The sequence below is a fragment of the Pholis gunnellus genome, assembly GCF_910591455.1.
Source record: "Pholis gunnellus genome assembly, chromosome: 18".
Classification (NCBI taxonomy): Eukaryota; Metazoa; Chordata; class Actinopteri; order Perciformes; family Pholidae; genus Pholis; species Pholis gunnellus.
This window is the reverse complement of record NC_136545.1, coordinates 250,333-270,849: the sequence shown is the minus strand read 5'-3', so window position 1 is coordinate 270,849 and position 20,517 is coordinate 250,333. Positions and strand designations below refer to the sequence as shown.

At 42.3% G+C, this 20,517-nt stretch overlaps 1 protein-coding gene across 1 annotated transcript; it reads left to right on the top strand.

The window, feature by feature from the left end:
- Positions 1 to 1,465: 1,465 nt before the first annotated feature.
- Positions 1,466 to 6,727, top strand: chsy3 (chondroitin sulfate synthase 3; the record flags this gene model as incomplete). The annotated part of the gene is made up of 3 exons (XM_079178442.1): positions 1,466 to 2,042; positions 3,437 to 3,720; positions 5,156 to 6,727. 3 exons carry the CDS (start codon positions 1,466 to 1,468, stop codon positions 6,725 to 6,727), a joined length of 2,433 nt encoding a protein of 810 aa, XP_079034568.1.
- Between the last annotated feature and the right edge of the window lie 13,790 nt (positions 6,728 to 20,517).

Genomic DNA, 20,517 nt, shown 5'->3' with positions numbered 1-20,517 from the left:
GTGGCTGGACATTGTAGAGGAAATATATTCCATAGAAAAACCAACTCATTATCTAAGGATTAAAGCAGGGATCCATGATCAACGCTGGGGAAAATGGACTGTATACAAGAGAAAAGATGGGTCATGTTCTCAGCTGGTCGGAAAAGAACGCCCCCTTTTACTTGTATGTCTATTTTTGTCATTAAGGATGTTTTGTTGTGGTGTTTGTTCAGTGTAATAGCAACTGAAAAAATAAATAATACATTTTAAAAAAGTATACAAATAAATAAATGACTGAATTACTTTTTCTTCCTAATGAGGAGCTTTTTTCTCGTTTTGCCCTTTACAACTATGTGTTTGTAGTCTTGGGTTTATTGTGTTTTTTTCTCTCTGAAGCTGGAGAGGGATTTGCAACACATATATAAAGTATAACCACCGAACCTCTTGCAAAGAATGAGTAGTTGCTGCTTAAAGTTCAGTGGTAGAATCGTGGAAACTACGCTTTTACTCGGATTAACTACGGAGGGTTATCCTATTAGGACCATTGTTAATGCAGAGTGCCGAATGTTGTTGTGGAAGAAAATAAGTTATAAGTCTTTGAAATCTACAGAGAGGAAGCTTTTATTCTGTATTAAAAAAAACACTGACCGGAAGTCTCCTTTTCCGTTGAGCAACAAGCAACCTTGATAATAAAAAGGGTTCTGCTGCTGCTGGATAATTACCCTTCAGAATAAAAGCGCCAATGTCATGCTTTGAGATTTATATGAATTGGAACAATATCATAACATCATTGCTATCTATTTTTTTACATTTGCATTGAATTATAATTAATTAGCAGTGCAAAAAATAACGGCTTCAGTTCTTGACTCCTTCAGGTCTGAAATTATGCTTTCAGTTTGAAGAAAGAAAAACGTCTTGTTCTTCAGAGAGGAACACAGACACGTCGATGGCGAGTGAAGTTTGAAGGAAAACAACCGTCTGGACGTGATCGGTACACGTGACGGGCAGTCTGGAGCGGGGCTAAAGTGAGCGACAACAGCTCAACGACGGACGAGCCGTTGTAACGACGAGAAACCGACGCGTTCGTGACATTATTGGATCAGCTAGCTTTATGCGGCTAGAAAACCCCCACAGTGGTGACGTTTAATGTTAGTACCCGCTACGGTGAATGATGAAAAGCCAGCGGGACTCTACTCGGTTGACGGGACGCGCGGGATGGAACTTCGGTATAAAATACTGTGATAGGGTTTGTTATGGGACGGGCGAGCCTTGAGGATAGGGCGGACTACTCGGAGTGGGATATGTGTTTATCCACTTGAGTTATGCTTTCATAAGGTGGAAAGTGTGTTTTTCCACAGATGCTGATGTCCATACACGTCAGCACCCCCCCCCCCCCCCCCCCCCCCCCCCCCAGACAACGGTAGCATTCATACATTTATTACTCTCCATTCACCGCAGAGCTAAACTCTCCGTGGGATAAGCGGCCATGGCTGTGAAATCAAGGAGACCGTGGACGACCGTGATTTTCGGCGTCTTTCTCGGATTCACCGTGTCCTCTTGGCTCATCGTGCCTCAGGTTCTGGAGAGTAAAGGGAAGAAATCTCCCGTGTGTTCGTACTACAGCGAGTCCTCCGTCGGTAAAGGTCCCGCCATCCTCGGGAACACCGCGGCTATCAAAGACCGGGACAGCCCGCAGATCAGTGAGGAGGAGGACGTGGTATCCCATACCGGGAACAGCAGCGGAGATACCGGGAGACCCACGAGCAGACCGAAGCATTTCCTCTATGTCGGCGTGATGACAGCGAAGAAATATGTGAGGTCTCGCGCCGTGGCTGCGTACAAGACCTGGGTGAGCTCCATACCCGGGAAGGTGGAGTTCTTTTCCAGCGCTGGATCCGGCGCCGTCCACGTGCCCGTCCCCCTCCCGGTGGTCTCGCTGGCGGATGTGGACGACTCGTACCCACCTCAGAAGAAGTCATTCATGATGCTGAAGTACATCCACGACCACTACCTGGATAAATACGAGTGGTTCATGCGCGCGGATGATGACGCTTATATAAGAGGTGATTATTCTGGGAGTGAAGCTCACGGTTCGTGTGTGTGTGTGTGTGTGTGTGTGTAGGTGTGTGTGTGTGTGTGTGTGTGTGTGTGTATGTGTGTGTGAGAGAGAGGTACAGGGATCCCCATACTCCAAATGTAAACATGTTTTCATACATATTCACGAGGAGATATTATGTTGCATGTAGTCAAATATGAACCACAGTGTTTTGAAAAAATCCATACATTTACGTTCAACACTCACCATAAGCCCTGACCAAAAAGCTGAACCTCATTTAAAGTGATTCTATTAGTTATCTGAAAGCACGCCTCATATTCTTGACACACAAATCCCCCAAACACACACACAATAAAAAGGCAAAACTCCAAACACAATCTCCTGAAAATGGAAACTGCGTTCATAAAAATGACATGTCTCCTCAAAATGGTATTATGTGTTCAAGTGACTTGTGTTAAAACAGAAGGTGAACATTACCACCCAAACCCTACGTTGTACACTTCCATCACAGTTTACAGACTTGCACGTTGATAGTTGATGTTTTGGGTGCAGTTACCTGAACCATCACATGAGTGCTGTCTCTTGACCCATCAGATTATTTTTAATAAGGTTGGTCAGAGGATAGAGGCAGTCCTATGATTTACATCATTTGTGAGACAAATGGGTGATATTGTGCTTGATTAATAAAATTGGCTTTATTTTATCATTATTATTATTTATTTTTGTCAAGGATATATGTATTAATGCTGGGACAACATTCCATGAACGTCTCTGTTGTTTAATTTGACCATATGTCTGTTTATTTCCTGATTTGTTCTGTTTTGTTGTTTAAAAATAAAAAATTCAATAAAATTGGTTGATTTCAGTAATAATACTGAAATAAGACCCAAGCTTTCACAAAGCTAACCCATCCCTTAACCTAAAACATATTCTTTAATAACATAACCATTAGCTGTAGCATGCAGGTTTACTGGTCTCTTGTGTTCATGTGATTAAGGTGAGACTGAAGATGTAGTCCAAATCATGTTTTATTGCTCATTATATGATGATTCATGGGCTATTCATTTTTAATAACATGACCTTCATTTTGCTGATTAGCTCTTCCAGATGAATGATTATAAGACACTTGAGCTGTGTGTTAGGAAGGGAACCTTTTGTGTGGCTGACGTGTTTGTGGAGACAAAGTTATCCAAGTTATGTTCAAGTGGACATTTTGTCTTATAATTCCACGTTGGCTGGGAACTTATATGTGCGTATATAATATATATATCTATACATCTATTTTTTGCAATTTTTAAAACTAACGATGGATTTGTTGCGTTAGTACTGAGATGAATAGCCCAGTAGGACCGTATTATTAAAAAAAGCACATCTAATTCCTCCAACTTCGTTCTCTGCCAGGTGAGAAGCTGGAGTTGTTCCTGCGGTCGCTGAACAGCAGCAAGCCTCTGTATCTGGGCCAGACGGGCCTGGGCATGGCCGAGGAGCTGGGCCGACTGGCCCTCGAGCCCGGAGAGAACTTCTGCATGGGGGGCCCTGGGATGATCTTCAGCAGAGAGGTTCTACGCAGGATGGTCCCTCACATCGGTACCTGTCTGAGGGAGATGTACACCACCCACGAGGACGTGGAGGTGGGCCGCTGTGTGCGGCGCTTTGGAGGAACACAGTGTGTGTGGTCCTATGAGGTATGGATTGAGTCTGCCTTCTGTTCTTTCAGGTTCCTGTAGGAAGGGGGGGGGGGGGGGGGGTATCAGTTCTGCGGGAATTCTGGTGTTAATTCTGGTGCACTTTTCAGGTATATAGTAGTTTCCAATGAAAGGATTTCCATACAGATTTAGTGAGAGTCTTCATTAAAACAAACACCTATTTGGTGATAGACGATCATGGCAAAGCCAGTCCACTTTCAGGGCGCTTATGGGAACATTGTTCAGTTGTATTGTCTGTGGAGTTGTTTGTGTGGACAAGGAAAAATATTCGTTTTCTAAACTGTTTCAAAAATATTCAGTGAAATGAGGTAAATTGTTGGGTCATCAGGCTGCTGTTGTTTCACCCACTGCTCCTAAATGCTGTTTGGTTAAATGCAAAGGTGAAATTTCATGTATGCATGTGACGATTGAAATAAAAGACGTTTAAGTTAAGTTAAAGTCTACATGAGCCACGGTGAGAACGAAACAAGCCTTCTGTTTAGTTTCAAGTTGCTTGAGCTTTTTTTAAGCATATTGAATAGAAGTTTGCAGCTCATTGATGATGAATGTGGAAACACATATCAGTGGTTATACTTTACTGTTTTTAATGACTGGACACAGCACTTCTTATCCTTATTTTGTATCTGTATATCAGCGTGGACCAATCAGGTCACACTAGAAAATGACATCAATCAAGTATCATAGTCACATCATGGCACCATAGGCTGCCATGATGTGACTATGATACTTGATTGATTGATTGAAGTGAGGAAGACAGTGTGCTGGATCAGTTCTGTATTTTTGACCATAGCCAGTGTGCGGGGTCTCCAAGACCCCTTGATTGACACTTGAGACCCCCTGAAAGCCTCAATAGCAAAATTTGGGGGGGTCTCTAAAACAACAAGAGATTTATTTGTCACCTACAATTGTCACTAAAATGTCTTTCAAAAGCTTACTAATGCCCAGCAACTGCAAAACATTTATTCACAAATATGAATCTGTTGGATTTTACATGTTGTAAACTAAATGTAAGCAAAATCATGAATAACAACAATAGATTTGAAAACAAGAGATGTTTTTTATGTAGAGGAAGACAAAATCAGTGCCACATTAAATATACATACATTTTAACCTATATTACCTTTTTATTGTTTCATCCTTCTTTACTTGTCCTTTGTCATTTTGTGTCTTCATTTGTTAGTTGATCAATATAGTTGATTGATGTTTGATTTTTATGCGATTCACCCCTCATATGGCCTGCACTCTTAAAAGCATCTTTGTCTTTTTTGATGGTGCTGCCTACATAGTAGACGTTTCAATACATCGGTCAGTTGAATACCATCTGTAGCTCAGTGTGGTAGAATGGTTTGACAGTGTTGTTTGTACTGGTACCAGGTTCATGCTCTTATCAAGGATGTTGCAACTCTCTCCACAGATGCAGCAGCTCTTCTATGAGAACTACCAACACAACAAGAAAGGCTTCATTGAGGAACTTCACAGTAGCAAGATCCACAATGCCATAACGCTTCACCCCAACAAGAAGCCCGCCTACCAGTACCGGCTCCACAACTTCTTGCTGAGCCGTGAGATCTCCAGGCTTTGTTACCGCACCATCCTGCTCCACCGCCAAGGCCTGGTTATGAGTTACCTCAGTGACACAGAAGTCCTGTGGGAGGACCAGCAGCTGGGGTCCCCACCTTCCTACATGCGCTACAAGCCCACTGAGAGAAATGATGTCATCGAGTGGGATTTCCTGACTGGCCGCCATATTTATTCTGCTGCTGAGAACAAGGTAGCCAGGCAAAGCCTGGGGAACTCGCTTCGGACTGCGCTCGAAGGCATCATTCTCCAGGTGATGGAGATGATTAACGAGAATTCGAAAACTCGTGGTCGTGTAATTGACTTTAAAGAGATTCAGTATGGCTACTACAGGGTGGATCCATTGCATGGTGCAGAATACATCATAGACTTACTGCTTCTGTACAAGAAACATAAGGGACGCAAAATAACAGTGCCTGTGAGGCGGCACGCTTACCTTCAGCAGTCCTTCAGCCGACCCTTCTTTACCGAAACTGACGAGCTAGATGTGGCTGAACTCGTGGCTGCCATCAATTCTGAATCCCAATCCCTTTCTTTCCTGTCCAACTCTCTAAAGTTCTTGTCACCTTTCCAAGTCTACGAATCAAACAGGGAACTGTGGGAGCAGAGCCAGAGGAAGGTCAACATCCTTGTCCCATTATCCGGTCGCTATGACACCTTTGTTCGCTTTATGGAGAACTTTGAGAAGGTGTGTTTGATACCCAAACAAAATGTTAAGCTCTCCATCATTCTGGTGGACAATGGAAGCGATCAGAACCAAGCCAAACACAGTCAGTTAATCAGAGACTACTACAGGAAGTATCCCAAAGCTGACCTGTCCCTAATCCCCATGACAGGCAACTTCTCACGAGGACTGGCTCTTGAGCTGGGCTCCTCGCAGCTTGATAATGACTCCCTACTCTTCTTCTGCGATGTTGATCTCATCTTTAGTGGTGATGCCTTGCAACGCTGCAGAGACAATGCTGTCCAAGGGAGACAAGTCTATTTCCCAGTTGTCTTTAGTCAGTACAACCCCAAAATAGTGTACTCTGAGAAGGCCCCGAGAGAAAACAAATTTGTGCTGACCAAGAAAAGTGGTTTCTGGCGAGATTACGGATTCGGAATCACCTGTGTATTCAAGGGTGACTTACTAAAAGCTGGAGGTTTTGATACCTCAATCTTAGGTTGGGGACTGGAAGACGTAGACTTGTTCACAAAAGTTATTAACTCTGGTTTAAAAGTGTTGCGCAGTCAGGAACCAGGACTTGTCCACATCTATCATCCCGTCCAATGCAACTCAAGTCTCGAGCAGAGGCAACACAAAATGTGCCTCGGGTCGAGAGCAAGTACGTTTGCATCGACAATGCAGTTAGCAGAGCTGTGGCTGGAGAAACACATAGAGGCGGTGTACAACAGAACTTCATCCTGACATTTCGGCCCAACGGAACCCTCCGTACAAGTTTACCTCAGTTCTGCTTCTATGCAGACAGCGATGGACTGTGTGTGTGTGTGTGTGTGTGTGTGTGTGTGTGTGTGTGTGTGTGTGTGTGTGTTGTAGTGTGACTGTGGATCAGAGGTCTTTGTAGGCTGTAGTATTTGACCCGGAGAGAACCCTGAAAGCAGGTAGACCCAACACCGAAGGAATCCAGAGAAAATAGTACACAAACAGAACAAAGACCGTAATTGCAGTTCCTTTGGTCGTGGGTTAGAGGTAGCTAACTCAACAACAACAAATAATATATATATATTTATAATAATATATGATTTATAAGTGTTGCTGGTTTCAGTACCCGACACCACCTGCAACGCAGTTAACCTGTAAATTGAATACTCTGCTCTTCATGAGTGAAGTGATTGTGGAATGTGGAGGGCTGCTGTGCCATAAGCAGCATTGTCTGCTGCTTTACACAATCGGTATGTGTGTGTGTGCGTGTGTGTGTGTGTGTGAGAGAGAGTGAGCTGGCCAACTTCAGTGCACCACCTTGAATCTACCTTAAAGCTAAGGTAATCTTGAGAAACTAGCAAGAGTCCGCCAGATTTTACAAATTATCCAACCGAAACACACAGCCCAGTAGCTAGCAGCACTAGCTCCAAAAGTTAGTCAATCTAGAAAGAAAGACGGCAACTCGACAAAACACTGACAGCCCACCCCTTCAGGCCTCCCTCCAAAAACACTCACCCAAAATGATCATAATCAACCTAAACAACAAATATGGCTATTGTCGGTACTCACAGCTGTTATGCTTGCAGGTTTTGGAAGACTCCTGTGAAGAGTAATAAGTGCACGGGAAGAATACGCGCAGGCGGGCAGTCATTACATTAAGGCCGAATGAAATGATTAGACGGGCTGCGACGGCCATAACCAGATTTTTTTTTCTCAGAGCAATGGATTGATTGATTGCTGTCAGGATGTAACGAGAATTCAACACAAATATCAGAAATGTTTTTGAAGATTACCAACCCTAGCTTTAATCTCCAGGTGAACCTTTTAGACATTCCCTCCTGCAGGCCTGAATCTGAGGCTGTGTGGTTACTGCTCCTGCCAAGATGATTCCTGGTGTGCTATTATATTAATATTATTAAGCTTTGTGTTTAGCAATTTCTCTACTTTCCACTCTCAAGTCTAGTTGTTTTCTCTCTGACCTCAGAACATACCTGTTCAGAACGAGCTGAGTGCACTGCGCTTGGTCCTTCTTGAGAATCGCTCATACCAACAACTTCACACTCAACAGTGCGCTTCCTTGGGTCCTGAGCAGTATCATAGACTGTATGTAAGTAGTGGATGTAGTTTTGACTCTAAATGGACCATAATTTACTAAATGAACATCATGCTGTATTGACAAAGACTTGAAACTTGAGATTGAGACCATAAACTCATGTTTACAATGTTTACTGAGGTAATAAATCAAGAGAGAAGTAGAGTCATTTTCTCATAGGCTTCTATACTTATATTAGACTTATTTTTTACACCAGAGAAGTCACCCCCTGCTGCTCAGTAAAGAGAATGCAAGTTTTAAGACACTTCCGCATCGGCTTCATTCGGCAGATCCGGAGATTGCCGCCTGAGCAGTACACCTGCCATGGCATAGGCCCAAACCTAATACATCCTTATACCCCACCGTTTAGCTCATTAACGTGTAGGGGTAGGGTGTCCAGATTCTTCTTGTGATAGAGGGCTAGTGCGAAGCAAATTAGCTAGTATGCTGTTGTCTCTAGCTAACGTCACAGCGTTGTGTTAAGGCTGATCTGTACATGACTGTGCAGCATTCAACATATTTCCATGTTGCAGTCCCCCGTTGAAGTAAACACTTGAATGCAGGACTTGACTGTGCGGTATTAATAGTCTTAACTTTAGAAACATTTTTGATGGCGATCAAGTTGGATGCTTGGACAACATCAAACCCCAAACTATGAGTGTGTTAAGTCACATTGGGAAAAGATCTTGGAACACACTTATGAAGGCAAATCACTGTCAAAATCCGAGAGCGCAAATGAGAACCATGCGAGCGCGTATTTTACTTTGATGAGTGCTTTTATATCACTCCGCGAGCAAAAGTCCGTCTCGCGCGAGCAAAATTCACTCTCGCACGAGCAAAAGTCGCTCGAGAAGCTTAACACTGCTCGCTCGCGAAACTTTATTCTGCTCGCTCTCGAGTAGCTTTTCTTTTTGACAGTAAGTGGGCAGACCCAGTCTCCCTTGTATCTCTACATCTAATTGGTTACAATGCTCGTCTTTGGATAAACCGGATATCACTGACACAGACGCCAGGTCTGATAGAGGTGGTTATCAATCCGCCACTAAACACGACTCCACTACATCTCAGGATGTTCTACATTTGTCTGACAGCTGTAAACTTTTCAGACTGTAGAGGCTGATGAAATACAAATTATGTTAATAGCGTTGTTAAATCCAATAATTAAAAATGTGTTAAAGTCAAGTTGCTCAGATTGGTTTAAATTCACTCCATCATTCTATTACAGACAATGTGTGTTTGATAGTCAAACTGTGACAAACAGCTCAAAGACACTCTTTGATCTTAATTGATTAAAACATGATGTGATCATATTTAATCATACTGTTGTGTTTACAGAAGAGATATAATGTAGTTGTATATAATATGAGCAACAATTTGGACCTGCTCAAAGATCTGGAGCCAAGATTAGGGACCACTGTTTGTATATTAACTGTTAAATCACTGACAAGTAGTTAGTGGATGAAAAAGTATTCAGATCCTCACTGCAGTAAACATAATACCGTACTGATGAAACAATAATCCACTACGAATAAAATACTTAGTCAAGTATGTTATTATCAGCAAAATGTACTTTAAGTGCAGAAAGTAAAAGTACCCGTGCAGTAAAATGTACATTATTTGCCCCTGACCTGTAGTGCAATCTGAAAATCTCCCCCTGACGTCTGTGTCAGTGATATCCGGTTTATCCAAAAAACGAGGATTGTAACCAATTACATGTAGAGATACAAGGGAGACTGGGTCCGCCCACTTACTGTCAAAAAGAAAAACTACTCGCGAGCGAGCAGAAAAAAGACTCGAGAGCGAGCAGAATAAAGTTTCGCGAGCGAACAGGTTTAAGCTTCTCGAGCGACTTTTGCTCACACGAGAGTGAATTTTGCTCGCGGAGTGATATAAAAGCGCTCGTCAAAGTAAAATATGCGCGCGCATGGATCTCATTTGCGCTCTCGGATTTTGACAGTGATTTGCCTTCATACATAGGGTTCTCGGCCATACACCCGCAAAATGTGAAGTAAATTGGATAAGCGGTTCTCGTGATATGCAAAGAACAGACAGATTCCTTTATAATAACTTCATAGTGAGATGCCAAACCATGGCGGCTCAGCAGCACAATGCTGTCCTCCTGACAGGACTGTATCCTTCCATTAATCGAAAATGCTTCAAACTTTACTCGTTTGAAAGGTGGAGCAATGTAGATGTGCTTTTTACCTGACCCAGGGCTGACTGGGCTAAAGTATCATTTGTTTTCAATAACTATGTTATATTTTAGTTCGTATTTAGGACCATCGCATTGAAAGATGTGAAATGCTGTTGAAGAAACAGTTAAATGTAACCTAAATGCCACAAAATGTTGAGTATTCTATCAATTGAGCCCAGTTGTGTAGACATCTAGGTGTTATGAGTGCTTACTGGGGAGCCAATTGACAGACTGAGGAACAACATTTGACTACATGGAGGAGCGTTAGAGCTAATGTGCTTTACTCCCAGGTGTGTGGGATGATTCTTTCAATAAGGCCATTATGTTGACAGGGACGGTGCCACGTTGAGTGCCAACTGGTTGACTCACCAATGATGTCATAAACATCCGTTTAAAACCATAGAAAGAAGAATGCAGACGTTTGCACAAAACAATTTATATTAGAAAATCTTCTGCGTTGACCAACATGGGCAGCATAGCTGCCTCCAGGCCGCCTCCTAAATGCTTGAAGACATGGCTCTAAGGAAAAAGTGTTTAAAGGTGGGGCGAAACGCCATGAACTGTACAAATGAGGTCTCTCTTTCACGTTCTTTTACTGAGCGTCGAGTTGCAAAGTTCCAAAAATGATTGGACACTCAGACAACATAATAATAATAATGACGCTTCAGTCAAGACAGCATTTGTATTTTTGATTTGCTGAATTATGATGCAACATGTTTGGCTTTTCTCTGGTCATATCAGTTTCAATCCTAATCTTTGACGGTCCTGACACCTTTGTCAGACTGACTGGAATCGTTGCAGATCTCAGTGTTTGAGCAGGGTCAGTTCCTCTGATGGTACATTCAGAGAGACATAATGTGTTTTTCTTTCATTCAGTTCTACACCATAGTGCTACGCAAAGGTTTTCTCATCCATTGCTTAGTGGTTTCTCCTGGTCTTCAATTCATTATTACTGTATTAGCTCATTATTAGTTATTATGACGTTTACAGTACTGCCTCAGGACCACAGGTGACCACCCACTGCATTGCAGCCTTTTGCTTTTACGAATATGGTGCCCACTGCCTATTGTGTGTTTAGTAAACAGGAATCATCTGGCAAATAATATTTGGAACAAACTGGCAAAAACAGCTTTGAATTAGCCTCGTTCCTATGGAAGGGTATCGCTGCCCCTGTGACAAGAATGTTGCTTGGATACTGAATGTACAGAAACTCTTCTTGTTGTAACATTTATCATGAGAAACTGAGCGGATCATTTTATTTTTGCTGTTTTTAGACCTCTGAATTGTTGTACACTCTGTTCAGCAATACAAAAACATGAATAATAAAGTGAAAAATGCCAATTGAGTGTGATCATCAGGCTGTGTTTAAGTGGTAGTTGCTGACAAGCTCACATTTACAGCTAAATATATTGGTAATTATGTAATCTGAATATTTATAAATATCTTTCATGAGGAAAAGAAAGAATTAAAAGCTTTACAGATTCACGGCACGAGAATACGTAAACATTTTCTGTTTCACATTTCTATGGAAACACATCGCAGAAAATCTCATAATAACACAAAAACTATCTCCAGCTATAATGATAAGTTAGTTTTCTTATAACTATGAGGTACTAAGCCATAATTACAAGTTTGTTTTTTCCTTTGGTGAATGCAATGCACTTCTACAAATGTTACTATGTCTGGTCTACATATATTCTGTCAGGAGTACGTTTATGGTTTCCTTACCCACGTATCTGCCAGCAATAACAATTGCTTTTAATAAATGTTTGTACACAGATGCTGAACCCGTTTTCATTTTGTACAAGAAGCTGAATTGGTGTTTTTGTAAGATACATTGGTACACGCTGGAGCAGAAGACCATTCTTCACAATTTCAGAGTAATAACTTTCATTCAAAATATCTTTAAGATTCTTTAATAAACCCATTCGAAGTTATGGTGCCCATCTTCAGCTGTTCAAAAGCTGCTTTGTGCACACAACACTAAAATCAACTAGAAAATGCATTTCCTGCTGAAAATGCGTTGGAATGCTGAAAGCTGAAATGAATTGCTGAAACATTGCTGAAAATAGATATCCAATTTTAAAAAAAATAGCAAAAAGCTTAATAATTCAAAAAGTTTAAAGATTACAAATATGAAAAGTCAGCGTCACCCCTCTCCTGAAAGAGCTGAACATTTTAATATTTGAATGGTTTCTGTGGTTTAAAAAATGTCAGCAGTAGTGATATTTGTTGTAGTAGTAGTTGAAAGCTGAAATTAATTGCAAAAACATTGCTGAAAATAGATGTCCAATGGAAAAAAAATAGCAAAAAGCTTAATAATTCAAAAAGTTTAAAGATTACAAACGGCTGAAAATACAGAAATGGGAACCTGTCTGAAAAATGTTGTAGCCTGAAATCATTTAAACTGTACTGCTGAAAACCCTTCTAGTTGAATGTTGAACTATGGTGTCTGCAGCTGAAAGTATGAGAAAAAAGAAGCCTTTGAAAGTTGAAGAAGTTTAAGAGGATTTGAAGATTTTCTCCATAGAGATCCCATTCAAAAAAGACTGCAAAAAGCTGAATCATTTAAAGTTTAAAGTTTACAAATATGAAAAGTCATATCACTCCTCTCCTGAAAGAGCTGAACAGTTTAATATTTGAATGGTTTCTGTGGCTTAAAAAATGTCAGCAGTAGTGATATTTGTTGTAGTAGTAGTAGTAGTAGTAGAAGTTGTAGTTGTAGTAGAAGTATTATAAGTAGTAGAAGTACTAGTAGCATTTGAATAAGTACTCGTAGTAGCAGTAGTGATTTTTGTAGTGGGTAGCACAAGTTGTAGTTATAGTAGAAGTATTAATAATTAGAAGTACTAGTATCAGTAATTGTAGTAATAGCTATAGTAGTGGTCGTGGTATTTAATATAACAGTAGTAGAAGTAGTAGTAGTAGTAGCAGTCTTACTAATATATGTAGTAGTATTAGTACTGGTAGTAGCATGAATAGCAGTAGTAGTAGTAGTTGTAGTACTAGTAATAGCAGTAGTGGTAGTAATAGCAGTAGTGGTAGTAATAATATTGATGGTAGCAGTAATAGCAGTAGCAGGAGTAGTAGCAGCAGTAATAGTAGCAAAAGTAGTAGTAGTAGCAGTAGTAGTAGTAGTAATACTAGAAATATTAGCAGCTGTAGTAGTAGTTGTTGCAGTATTAGTAAGAGCATGAATTATTTCAACAAAAAAGCCTAATTTTAAGCTTAATGTTTAAATACAATTAATCCATAAGGCTTTTATTTTGAAAGGGTGGGACTGGGTGGGGGAGAGAGGGGGAGAGGAGACAGAATCATAATGTTTGATACACATAAACAGAGGTTATTAAATGACAGGTTTCATCTCAAGCATTTCAGCTTAAATTCACTCTCTGGGGCTTTTATTTTGAAATGGGGGGTGTGGGGGTAGGGAAGAGGAGACAGAATCATAATGCTAGATAAACACAGACAGGTTATTAAGTGACAGGCTTCATCACAAGCATTTCAGTTAGAATTCATTCTGTGGGGCTTTTATTTTAAAATGGTGTGTGTGTGTATGTGTGTGTATGTGTGTGTGGGGGGAGGGCGGGGGCAGGGGAGTCCTCTAAAAGTATCCAAGACCTGAATGACAGAGAGACACACACAGAGATAGAGAGGGAGAGGAGTGTGAGTGCACGTGTCTGTGAGTCTGTGTGTTTATAAACATCCCTAATTAGAAACACCTGTGTGCCAGCAGCCTGTTCATGGAGAACAGACAGGGAAACACCTCTCAAACAAATCCTCAAAAACCCCATAACCGTAGATCCTATTGCTCCGATATCAATACATGAGCGGAAGGATGAGATGAACAACAGATCCTGTGAAAATTGTGTCTGTAGTGTAACAAATGTGGCTAAACTGGCGATGTAGAAATGGGGTACCGAGTTCTGTGGAAGATGTTTTTGTAGCAAGATTTAACATTGGTCTCTATGGAGCAGAAAGTTGTTTTTTCCTCTCAATTAAGTGATTTTCTGCCAATGTGTAAATCTGTGGGATTCCACAATCACTTTTTAACGAGAAAACGGGATTAGCTACTGTATGAACTAAAAAATATATATGAAGAGTGAAAATTGTGGAGGCAAAGGCAAAAGACAAATATTTTTTTCACAAGAATCTGAAGCTGCTCTTCACTCTAGCGGTGACATCACGCACTCTAAGCTGCGCAATACACACCCATTATAAAGGCAGAAAAGGACTGAAAAAATCATAAAAGTTAAAATGGGACAGTTCAAAAAGTATAACATATCAAAAAGCTGGATTATGCGGCAATAGATCAGGGTTTTTCCAACATTTTAAAGTTGAAATGGTGTCTGTAGCTGAAAGTATGAGGAAGTTGAAGGATTTGAAAGTTGAAGAATTATTTGAAGTATTTGAAAATATTCTCCATAGAAACCCATTAAAAAAAAAGTTGCAAAAAGCTTAATAATTCAAAAAGTTTAAAGATTAGAAATATGAACAGTCATAGCACCCCTTTGCTGAAAGAGCTGAACATTTTGGTAGTTGAACAGTTTCTGTAGCTTAAAAAATGAAGGAGCAGAAGCGTTTCAAAAAAAGGGGGACGGAAGAAATAGTGGAACTAGAAAATGCATTTCCTGCTGAAAATGCGTTGGAATGCTGAAAGCTGAAATGAATTGCAAAAACATTGCTGAAATTAGATATCCAATTAAAAAAAAATTGCAAAAAGCTTAATAATTCAAAAAGTTTAAAGATTACAAATTGCTGAAAATACAGAAATGGGAGAATACCTGTCTGAAAAATGTTGTAGCCTGAAAGCATTTAAACTGCACTGCTGAAAACCCTTCTAGTTGAAATGTTTAACTATGGTGTCTGTAGCTGAAAGTATGAGAAAGAAGAAGGCTTTGAAAGTTGAAGAAGTTTAAGAGGATTTGAAGATTTTCTCCATAGATATCCAATTAAAAAAAGATTGCAAAAAGCTGAATAATTCAAAGTTTAAAGCTTACAAATATGAAAAGTCATATCACTCCTCTCATGAAAGAGCTGAACATTTTAATATTTGAATGGTTTCTGTGGCTTAAAAAATGTCAGCAGTAGCGATATTTGTTGTAGTAGTAGTTGAAGTTGTTGTTGTAGTAGAAGTATTATAAGTAGTAGAAGTATTAGTAGCGTTAGAATAAGTGTGTGTGGGGGGGTCCTCTAAAAGTATCCAAGACCTGAATGACTGAATGAGAGAGATGCACACAGAGAGATAGAGAGAGAGAAGTGTATGTGTGTCTGTGAGTCTGTGTTTATCAACATTGCTGATAACCTTAATCACGAACACCTGTGTGCCAGCAGCCTGTTCATGGAGAACAGACAGGCAGACAGACAGTTAGATGGACTGAGTGAATGTGAGAGAGAGACAGACAGGCAGACAGACAGTTAGATGGACTGAGTGAGTGTGAGAGAGAGACAGGCAGGCAGACAGACAGTTAGATGGACTGAGTGAGTGTGAGAGAGAGACAGGCAGGCAGACAGACAGTTAGATGGACTGAGTGAGTGTGAGAGAGACAGGCAGGCAGACAGACAGTTAGATGGACTGAGTGAGTATGAGAGAGAGACAGACAGGCAGACAGACAGTTAGATGGACTGAGTGAGTGTGTGAAAGAGACAGACAGACAGACAGTTAGATGGACTGAGTGAGTTTGAAAGAGAGACAGGCAGGCAGACAGACAGTTAGATGGACTGAGTGCGTGTGAGAGAGAGACAGGCAGGCAGACAGACAGTTAGATGGACTGAGTGTGAGAGAGAGACAGACAGGAAGGCAGACAGTTAGATGGACTGAGTGAGTTTGAGAGAGAGACAGACAGGCAGGCAGACAGACAGTTAGATGGACTGAGTGAGTGTGAGAGAGAGACAGACAGGCAGACAGACAGTTAGATGGACTGAGTGAGTGAGACAGGCAGACAGACAGTTATATGTACTGACTGAGTGAGTGAGACAGACAGTTATATGTACTGACTGAGTGAGTGAGACAGGCAGACAGACAGTTATATGTACTGACTGAGTGAGTGAGACAGGCAGACAGACAGTTATATGTACTGAGTGAGTGAGTGAGACAGGCAGACAGACAGTTTTATGTACTGAGTGAGTGAGACAGACCGACAGACAGACAGACTCAGACCATTAGATGGACTGAGTGAGTGAGACAGGCAGACAGACACTTATATGTACTGAGTGAGTGAGTGAGACAGGCAGACAGACAGTTATATGTACTGACTGAGTGAGTGAGACAGACAGACAGACAGACAGTTATATGTACTGACTGAGTGAGTGAGACAGGCAGACAGACAGTTATATGTACTGACTGAGTGAGTGAGACAGAGACAGGCAGACAGACAGACAGACAGACAGACAGGAGGTCTAAAAATGCCTTTGACTGAATATCTCCAAGTCGTGTGTTATACTAATATACTGACCGACACACTTCACAAGGGTAATTACTTTCTTATTTGGTTAACAATAAATACGTTAATTTACCACCATCCCCTGTGTCTTGTCCATATTTGTCATGGCCTAACAGCCGGGTTGTGACAAATTGGGGGCTCGTCCGTCTTTTTTCCCGTCTTGTGCTGTGGCTTCGGTAAGGATTTGGGAACGTGTAGTTTTGTGCTTTTTGGCAATTGGTGCTTAGTCATGTGGTGTTGAATTTGTTTGATCGCAGCGTTTGGGTCAGCTAAACGGTAAAAAACTGTCTGAAGATTGGTTTTCGTCGGAACCTACGTCTGTGGGGTCGGATTGAGATTTGCTACTCGGGTGCGTAAAGGTTTGTTTGGAGCGCGGTCGGTGTGCTTCTTTGTTCCTGTGTTTCCTGATGCCGCCGGTAAAATGGAGCTGCTCGTGGGGGGATCGATTTGAAGGATCGGACAACGGTTTGGGGATAGACCTACGGGGTAAGTTGCGTGATTTCCGCATGAGATTTATTTTGTGGTCTGTTTTACCCAGACCTCGTGAAGAGAGGAGGTTCGTGGTTATGTTTGTGCTGCAGCGGGCCCAATGACTCCTGCAGGTTGCTCTGTGCGTTCTCTATCAAAGTGGTGCGGAGTTTTCCCTTGTAGACTGTAGCGACGTTCCCCTTTGGGTTCGTTGAGCTGGTTTGGGATAGTGCTGTGGCGAACGTGGTTGAAGCTTGCTTGGGAGCATGGCCGTGGTTTCAGGAGAGATGCTAGCTTGCTAGTCGCTTTGCTAAACCAGCGGTCTTCAGTGCATAAATACCCACCACAAGTAGCTGCATGAAGACTAGGGAGGAGCTTAGTTACCTGGGTTGATCTTTAGATAGCTGGGGGACTCCAAACCGAGGTGAGGATTACTCCTCATTGCGTACAGGGGCAAACGCTGTGGCGTCTATCTGGTTCGGCTGTGTGCAGAAACGTAGTTTTGCTCGTTGTGTAGTCGTCGTTCTGAATAGTGGAAATGTCTGGGGTGGAGGCGTTCATTGCCGCTCCGTCTCAGGAGTCCCTGGATACATGCACAAGAGAGCAGTTGCTCTTGATTGCAGATCATTATTCGGTGGTGGTTGTAGGAGATAAACGTATCAAGGAGAACATTAGATATGCTATATCGTCTAAGCTGACAGAGATAGGGATTATGTCTCGGGGTAAACAAGAGTCGTCTTCGATTCCTACTGCTGTATCATTTCAGACTCATGGGCTATCGTTTGAGCAACAGAAGGAGATTCTGATGTTGCAGATGGAACATGACAAAATTAAACGTGACTCTGAGATGGAACATGACAAAATTAAACGTGACTCTGAGATGGAACATGACAGAGTTAAGCAGGAATTGGAAATTAAAAAACAGATAGAGGTGGAGAGAATCCGCCAGCAATCAGAGTCGGCGAGGATAGATCTGGAGAAATATCGTTTGTCTCTGGTCAGGGAGGGCATGTTGTCCGGTGAGGATCTGGGCGCGCGGGTGTCCAGGTTTGCTGTGGATCGTTTTGATGTTAGTAATTTGCGCTGGGTGCCGCCGTTTAATGAAAAGGATCCAGACATGTTCTATTTGCTGTTTGAACGTGTAGCTAAGGCTAGAAATTGGCCCGATGCAGACTGTGCCCTTATGCTTCAGTGTGTCCTCTCAGGGAAAGCACAGCAAGCGTATTCTTCTTTGAGTCTGGAGGATAGCTCTAGCTATTCTAAAGTAAAGAGTGCTGTGCTTAAGGTGTATGAGCTGGTGCCAGAAGCGTATCGCCAGCGTTTTAGGTCTTCTGAGAAGAAATGTGGTCGCACCTATGTGGAGCTGGTAAGGGATCTATCGACGCACTTTAAGCGATGGGTAACTGCACTTGGCGTGACTACTTTTGACGATCTGTGTGATTTGATGGTTTTGGAGCAGTTTAAAAGTGGTCTTCCAGATCGTATTGCAACATATATCGTTGAACGGGAGATCACGACCGCTGCTGAGGCTGCTGTGACGGCTGATGAGCACGTGTTGCTTCATAAGAGCAGCTTCAGAGAGTGTCCTGTGGCTCGCGGTGGTTTTGGTGTGCGGGGGAGTGGTTTTGACGCAGTTTCGCGTGAGATGCGGTCAAAGACGGGTGGATTTTTTGGATCTGATCTTAAAACGGGTGTCAACTTTGACAATAGTGATACTTACTATTGTCGGGAGGAAGGACATTGGAAGGCGGATTGTCCGGTGTTACAGGCTAAAACAAACGGCGGGAGAACTAAGGTTTGGCCTGCTGCTTGTGTCGCTACGGTTAAAGACGGCGGTGTTGCTGATGGGCTTAAATCTCACTCTTGTGACCGGGATGTTTTGGCAGCCTATGCTCCTTTCATTCGAGGTGGATTTGTGTCACTTTTAGGAAGTGAGGTGAAGGTCCCGGTTACAATCTTGAGGGATACCGGTGCCTATGATTCCTATATTTTGGGCTCTGTTTTGCCTTTGTCTGAGGATACTGGTGACTGTGTTCTCAGTCGTGGGATGGGATTGGAGGTTCTCCCTGTTCCTTTGCATAAGATGGTGCTTGACTGTGAGCTGGTTAAGGGTGAGGTGGCTGTTGGGGTGCATCCGGCATTACCGATCGAAGGTATACATTTTATTTTGGGCAACGGCTTGGCGGGTGGTAGAGTGTGGACTGACACTCCTCCGGAACCAGTGATCACATGTTGTCCAATTGTTTTTGTGTCTGACGAGAGCTCCAGAGTGCTGCCAGAGGTCTTTGCATCCTGCGAATGTACACGTGCTATGGGCAAATCGGACCCTGATGTGTCATCTGACGACACGGTTGGGATAGTTTTGGGGGTCCCACCTCTGTCTGAACTTCCTGTGTCACTGTCACACAGTGAGGTAGTAAAGGGGCTTCCATGGTTGATGTTGGCTACGAGGGAGGCTGTACATGAGAGTACAGGCGTCAGCCCAAAGGTGTTGATCTTTGGACATTCTGTGTGGGGTCTCTTGGCAGGGCTGAAAGGTGGTTGTGTTGGTACTGAGTTGCCAGTGAGTCTAACAGTTGATTATGTGAATGGTTTGGGACGTATTTTGTTGGTGGCTGGAAGTATGGCACGGTGGGGGTCGTCTGTGTCTCGGAGTGAGATGGAGAAGTTGTGTGACTGACGGAGGAAGGGTAGTGTGTACAATGGCCGTAGGTTTTGCTGTGTTTTGTTTTTGTTTGGTTAGTTCTGCTCTGTGGGCTGGTTGGTATGCCGGTGATCCCTTGGGGACACCGACTTTAAGGGGGGGGGGGGGGGGGGGGGGGGGTGACGACCCCGCCTCTAACATCGTGGCTGATTGCCTGATGCAGAGCACCTGGTTCTGGAGCATAAAAGCCCTGCTCCAGTGTTGCTCTGCCCTGGTCGTTCTCTGACATACTTGGAGTGATCTCTGCCAGTGGCTGCCGATCATTTTTTGTGTAAATCTTTGGGATTCCACAGTCACTTGTGTACGACAACGACACGATTAGCTACTTCAAGATCATTAAAATATATATGAAGAATTGTGGAGGCAAAGGCAAAAGACAAATATTTTTTTCACAAGAATCTGAAGCTGCTCTTCACTAGCGGTGTCATCACGCACTCTAAGCTGCGCAATACACACCCATTATAAAGGCAGAAAAGGACTGAATAAATCAAAAGTTAAAATGGGACAGTTCAAAAAGTATAAAAGATATCAAAAAGCTGAATTATGCGGCAATAGATTTTCTTAAGAGTTTAAAGTTAAAATGGTGTCTGTAGCTGAAAGTATGAGGAAGTAGAAGGATTTGAAAGTTGAAGAAGTTTAACAGGATTTGCTTGA